Source organism: Myotis lucifugus, unplaced genomic scaffold, assembly GCF_000147115.1.
Source record: "Myotis lucifugus unplaced genomic scaffold, Myoluc2.0 scaffold_229, whole genome shotgun sequence".
In the NCBI taxonomy this organism is placed as follows: Eukaryota; Metazoa; Chordata; class Mammalia; order Chiroptera; family Vespertilionidae; genus Myotis; species Myotis lucifugus.
Genome location: NW_005871277.1, coordinates 1,310,731 through 1,317,735, shown reverse-complemented (window position 1 = coordinate 1,317,735; position 7,005 = coordinate 1,310,731). Strand labels below are relative to the sequence as shown.

The 7,005-nt window shown below is 47.6% G+C and overlaps 1 protein-coding gene across 1 annotated transcript in view; it reads right to left on the bottom strand.

The window, feature by feature from the left end:
* Window positions 1-7,005, bottom strand: part of SSH1 (slingshot protein phosphatase 1) — a 46,404-nt gene that overhangs the window by 9,523 nt on the left and 29,876 nt on the right. Inside the window, 4 exon segments of the mRNA XM_023762064.1 lie at window positions 390-590; window positions 2,074-2,220; window positions 5,045-5,186; window positions 6,847-6,925. Coding sequence (XP_023617832.1) covers window positions 390-590; window positions 2,074-2,220; window positions 5,045-5,186; window positions 6,847-6,925 — 569 coding nt within the window.

The following is a 7,005-nucleotide window of genomic DNA, read 5'->3' as shown; positions in this document are numbered from 1 at the left end:
CCCTGCTCATCAGTGGGGGAAGCGCCGCCCTGCCCCCTCCAGTCCTGGCACTGGCCCTGCGGCGAAGCCATAGCACAGCGCTCGGCCCAAAGCAGATGCTCATGGAAACGAGGCAGCCCACATGCCCGTGCCGCGCACACAAAAGCCGTGCCTTAGAGTAGGAGTCAGGCACCGCTCCCTCCCCGCAGCAAAGCAGCCGTGCGTGCCAACAACATCAGAACAGATCCCTCCTGGAAACCACTCATCAAACGCCAAACAATAGTTGTTTTTCTCAAACCGGCTCCCCCCCTCCCCTGCGTCAGGGTTTTGGCTGCGGAAGACACTGCTGCTGCGGGCGGACGGCGGCTCCGCGAGCTCAGTCCTGCCAATCCTCGCAGACAGTCACCCACCTCGCGTCCAAGATGCCTTCATACTCAGACAGCTGCCTCATGAAGCCGGCGTTGGGGCGCGTGATGCTGCGCTTCTGCTTCACGTAGTTGTAGGCTTTCTCCAGGGGCCAGCCGAATTCCTTCATCGCATAAGCGATGACCGTGGAAGCGGAGCGGCTGACACCCATTTTGCAATGTACCAGGCATTTGGAGCGGTTCCTCCTGGCGGGGGAGAGAGTTTTAAAGAAGCTGAACTTCGCGCTCTGTTTTTTTCACAACGGACAGTTTTAAACCCTGACGTTATGTCACTGCCAAAATGCTCCCAGTCCCGATGTTTACGCAGCCCATGTCCACACACCCTCTAAAGGAAATCGCTTCCCTGCGAAATCAATTAGCACACAATGGGGAATCAAGATAAACCTCTCCTTGCCCAGCAAGTTTTGCAGGGAGAGCTCAAGATCTGGGCGGACTTCAGGGACAAGGTGGGTATCTTCCCACGTCGCTGGGATAGGCTTGGAGACCAAAAATCCTTTTGTGGGAAGCAAGTGGGCAGCGAAAGAGAGATCTGCAAGACAGAGTTCTAGATACACAGCGGCTAGAGCAGATGGAGACGGGGAAGGGTTACTACAGAAGAATGGGGTCAGAGAACCGGAAGCCGCAAGGCCCTCGGGAGACAGGAGGTCAAGGAGCCAGGGCGAGGCTAGCAGCACCACGGACTTGGCCGAGACAGAGACAAGCCAGGGGAGGATGGGGCCCTAGGTTGTGAGGAGGCAGTGCTGGCCCGGGTGCGGCTGATTGAACAGATAGGACAAGGCCAGACACGGCGCTCCTCCATATGGATGGCTGGAGAATGTGAGGGAGCGCCGGGCTGGGGAGGGCAGCACCTGGCAGCTCCGTGTGCCCGGGAGGCGAGCCCACCTGTCTGCCTGTTTACATTAGGAGGAGCCAGCCTGTCAGTCGAGCAGGCTCATTTCTCCTACCTCAGGCTTAAAATTCATCACCGAATCTCAGTGCCTTTTTTTTTTTTTTTGACTGCTGGTCTGCTGTCTACCCCAGGAATGCAAACTATGAAGTCACGTAGGGAAGAGCAGGTTATGTAGCTTTGACCTGGAGGGGTGCAGAGCGGAAGATGGGGTTCCCAGGGGTTCTCTCTGTTCTGACTGCATAAGGCAGAGCTGTTCCGCAGGAGAATACGGTGAGGACCAGAGTTGCGTGAAACCATGGCGGGCTCACGGTCTGTCCCATTCTGCCGGGACGGGACAGTCGCGCTAGCCCAGGGGGGAAGGCAGCCCCAGCTCAGGGCATCGCCTGAGTAGGCTTCTCTGAGGGAGCAGTCCCAAAGGCGCTCGAAGTCCACACACAAGTGGCCCTCCCTTCTCTCCCCTTTGGCTCAGCGACTCCCTCGGGCAGAGCCTCCCAAGAGTGCTCATGTGGTACCGGATTCTTAACTGGAACCAGTGCTGATGATGAAACGGGCCAAATGTCACAGCCAATGCTCGGTGGGAGAGAACCAGCTCATTCGGGCCCCCACCTGGAGATCAACAACTCTGAGGGGTCCTGTGGTTTGAAGTCACGGGGCCACCAGACACCCAGGCTCCCTAAAGCCACAAGATGTCCGTGTCCTGGGCTGTCATTAATTTCTGCCCACCCAGCACCCGCCAGTTTCTCCCTCAGACCGGTTTCTGTGGCTTCTCCGCCCACTTACTTTGCTTTGTTTATAAAGTGGTACGCCTCGTTCCAGTGGGCAAGAAGGTCTGTTGTCTCTTCATCATAGACTCGGATGTTGTGATATGCAAATAAGCCAGGGAAGAAATTATCGATTTCTCTAGTGACATTTAAGATGTAGTCAACACTGCAATGACAAAAAAGAAAAAAAAGAAACACATTTGGAGAACCAGAATGAGGAGCTACGAAAAACAAAATAACCAAAAATTGAACAGAGAAAAAAATCAAGTATGCATTATTAAAGGGCATATGTTTTTTGGTAGGACTTCTGTTTTTTTCTTAATAGTAATTTTTTTTTGGTATTTTCTAAATGCCCTCTCTATGATGAGAATGTATTATATTTATAATAACAAGCAAACTTCTTTATAAAAAATTTATAAAAAGAAAACAGTTCAAAGCATTGCTAAGGAATGTTAACTCTGGAAGGTAGATATATATTACTTAAATGCATTTTTACTAGGTGCACCAGTTAATTATGCGGATTTTTTTCAAGATGGAGTTACACATATGTTGATATAGATGCGATTTGATATGTATGCGATTTTGTTGTATTGCTCCTTCAGGTGACCACTTGTTCTGATCGATGGCACATGCAGTTTCTGAGCAGCACTTCAAAACGTATGAAGAAGTGGAAAATCGGGTCTCTGAATGGTCTGCCTCAAAACAAGAAAAGTTCTATTGGGATGGTACCCACAAGTTACCTGAAAGATGGGGGAAATTTGTAGCTAGCGATGGACATTACTGTGAATAAAGCACTTTTGATGTTTCCCTTGAAATTATCCTGTTTTCTTTGATTACAAAATCTGCATTTTTAATCGGTATCTGCATTTTCAACCTGTCTGGTGAATACAGTGGGTGGGTTAATACTTCCCAGGCAAGACCTTTTAACGTGTCTTTAACTGGTTTTGAAGTGTGTGATGGTGCGTCATGAAGCAAAATTACTTTGCCATGTCTTCTGGCCCATTCTGGCCGCTTTACAATCAGAGCATGGTTCAAATTGATTATTTGTTGTTGGTAGCGATCAGTATTAATGGTTTCACCTCGTTTTAGAAGCTCATAATACACCACACCTTCCCGATCCCACCAAACGCAGAGCATTGTCTTCTTTCCAAAGCGATTTGGCCTTGCAGTCAATGTTGATGGTTGACCTAGATCAACCCATAATTTTGTGAGTTTGGGATTTTCAAAATAAATCCGCTTTTCATCACCAGTCACAATTCGATGCAAAAAAGACTTTCTTTTGTGCTGTTGAAGCAACATTTTATTGATGACTTTTTGGTTTTTCATTTGTCTTTCGTTCAGTTGATGTGGCACCCATTTTCCTTCCTTTAAATCTTTCCCATTGCTTGTAAATGATCAGAAATTGTTTGCTGAGCAACGTTTAATCTTTCTGCAAGTTGTTTTTGAGTTTGACACGCATCTTCACCCAATAATGCTTGGAATTGTTGGTCTTCAAACTTTTTCGGTTGACCTGGACATTCTTGGTCTTCCACATCGAAATCATCACTTTTAAAGCGTTTAAATCAGCGTTCACAAGTATCTTGAGATACAGCATGTTCACCATAAGCTTCCTGAAGTATACAATAACTTGCAGCAGCACTTTTCTTCAAAATAAAGTAATGAATTATAACTTCCCGCAAATGCTCTTTTTTTGGGCACGAAATTCGACATTTCTAAGTGTAAAAATATCTATGATGTTAACGCCTTCAGAAAATCTGACATATGAAGTTTTGAAGCTTGTTGTCAATACAACAAAATAGCATACATATCAAATCGCATATACATCAACATATGTGTAACTCCATCTATTGAAAAAAAATCCACATTATGAACCGGTACACCTAGTAAACTCAAAGTCTCAAAATTCGTAACTATTCCGAGCATACAGAGGCTTTAAGAAAAAACAAAGTTTCCACTTTTAAATAGTTAAAAAGCAGAATACATTTGTCCATTACTTATGTCCTTGGGAACTACTTTACATCCTTTTTAAAACAAGGCAGGCCATAAATAAATAAATAGCTGAGAGGATCTGCCAACCAGGTTTTGTAGGTCTCTAAACTGAATACTTATATTCCTGGAAGGCAAAAGCAATTTCAGGAGGTTGAAAACACCTCAAGTAGATTTTATAAGTGAATACTTAACAAATGCTTTAAAAAAATACCTTTAAAATAATTTACTTCTTCCAAGGAAAACAGAAAGCATAGACAGTATCACCCTACCTTTTAAGAATACTTTCTGTTGAGAGAATACATCTTAACCGGCAGTTCTAAAGATATATTTTAAGATTTGTTTAGTCTTGATTTTTAAGTGCAGTAATTCAAGGATGTCATCATGTCAGACCCACAGGACGGTGATTTTGTGGCTGTGTTGTGTGTTTTTTTTAAATGTCCAGACATCTGTTCTTGAAGGTCTAGATTTAAACATTTTTTATTCCTGCTGCTGGGCATTTCTCAGACCAAGGCAGGCATGTGTTTCTGCCCAATGCTGAGTATTTAGCTCAAGGTTCCCTCCAGGCCCAAAGATAGAAGCTCAGATAGAACCAGCAGTGGTGGTTCAGGGGTCAGAGGTGCTGACTGGCCAACAGCTAGGCATGTCCACACCGGGCCTCTCGGCAGCTCTGCAGGGCAGTGGGCCGGTGGGCGGGGGCTCGTGGCCCTACCAGCACAGCATCCAGGCCGTCTATCCCACTGGACTGTGATTTAGGATCATTCTCTGGGGGACACACACACCATCACACAAACCCCAGGAAAATCTAAACCCATGAATTATTCAGGAGGTGGCATTCTGAAGCCCATCTGTGTAGCTATGCAGATCAGCCTGGCTGCTGGGGTGCAGGCAATTACAGGCACAGGCAGGCAGCACAGGGCTGGCCCTGACCTCGGGGGCAGAGCCCAGGTTCCTAGGCTGCCTAGAGGGAGAGGGAGAGGGGAAGACAAGGGGAGCAGACTCACCCTGAGCCCTGCAGCTCCTCCAGATTAGATGCATTCCATTCAGAGCCCTGGGGGACAGAGCACACGGTTAAATCCCCATGAGTGTCACATGTCAGCTTCAGACTGCTTACAGCCCTCATGGTGATGGTGAGTACATGGGCCCCTGGCCTCAGAGAACAGAGGTATCAAGGCAGGTTCCCGAGGCATCCACAGCACAACAGGGGAAGGGCAAGCGCAGGAAAACCTGTTCCCCTCTCACCACTTCCTTTCCTGAGACGCCAGCAGGGTCCTCTCATGGGAGGCAGTGACCTCCGACCTCTGACTCAGGAGGGGGCACCTCCACAGACCTCTAATTACAGCAGAAATCAGCCTACCTTTTCCGGGAGGTCTTTCGGTAATATTAATATTCTGACCCGGAAATTTCACTTACAAAACCTTACCCCAATGAAATACCCAGAATTTGCACAGAGATTTATGTACAAAGATACTTAAGGTTATTTACAGTAACAAAATAGGGTAAACAACCCCAAGGTCCAACAGGGAGAAATTAGTAAAACAAATGATGGTGGATCCACATGATGGAGCCATGCAGACAACTCATACTTTTGGAGGGTATTTCACAACACAGGGAAGCACCACATCATGACAACAAAAATTTAAAGGACACAAATCTACGTAAACACAAACAGTACGCTTCTTCCCTTTTCTTTTCCTTTTTAAAAAAGTTACACACGCGTGAAGAAAACCCAGGAGACAGAAAAATAAAGATACCAAAATGCTAACTGTGACGACCTCTGGATTGCGAAATTAGGAATGCCTTTCATTTTCTTCTTCAGACTCACTTATATTCCCAACTTTCTGTAACATTTTAATTTAATACTTAAAAAACGGTATTTAAAAACAAAAAACAAACAAAACAAACCCTCCATTTCTGAGCATGCAAAGGACACAAAGAAAAAACCACCACTCTGCTCCTCAGAAATGCAAACAACATAGAATCACAAAGAGCAACAACCCTGCGTGGTCCCCCCATGACTGCCCTTCCCAGAGGGCGGACCCGGCAGAGGCAGGGGCTTCAGGGACCTGCGGGGACTGGCCACGTGTGGGTGCCAGTTGGATTTCCATGTTGGAGGGAGAGGCTCAAACACAGAAATTCCTTTGGTATCTCTCATGGAAAAAGTGACATAGAGCACCAACCACACGGAAAAGGAACTAGCGCTTCTCTAAGGCTGCGAGCGTCTTCTTGCCGTGATCGCCACCTAGTGGGCAGACGGGCCGGCGGTGCGTTGTGCTGTCTCCACCAGGGAGAACCATCACCTTCTCCGGAGACCAGAGGCCAGCGCTGCCACATAGCTTTCATCTAGATACGGGCTTCAAACCCACACATTTATAATCATCGTAACATGAAATACGTATGCAGACATCTGAAAGTACATTAAGTATGTATATTTAACCCAGTAGCCAGCTCTCACGACACACGCATGTGGACGACCATCAGGCCGGGGAGCGGGAGCTGGGCCCGGAGGGGCGGGCTTTCATTACTACGCTGCGCTGCCTCTAATTTTAGTAACGTGCCCTCTCCTACAGTCTCTGACTTTGAAAACTTGCCAGTTGCCTTCTATGGAGATTTACAGCTTTAAGAAAATCTGAGCGGGCGATGGAGGCTGCCTCACTGGGCTCTGCGGACAGCCACGGCTGCCTGGCCACGCAGAGGGGAAGCTGCGCTCCAGGTGTCTGTCCGGTCTGCCGTCCGTGCTGTTTCTCACGTCTCGGGGTTCCCAGGCATAATTCTGGGGTTTGGTGAGCACGCTCCCTTTAGTCACTGGGGGTTTTAGCCTGCAGCCCATTTGGAGGTATCTGGATGGGGCCTGTGCTAGCCCCTGAAGAAGGGATGGCAAGAATCTGAAAACGGTTGCCAGTTAACTATCAACCCCCCCCCGCCCAGCCCAGCTGTGGCAACATCGCAAGCATCGGGCTGGAGA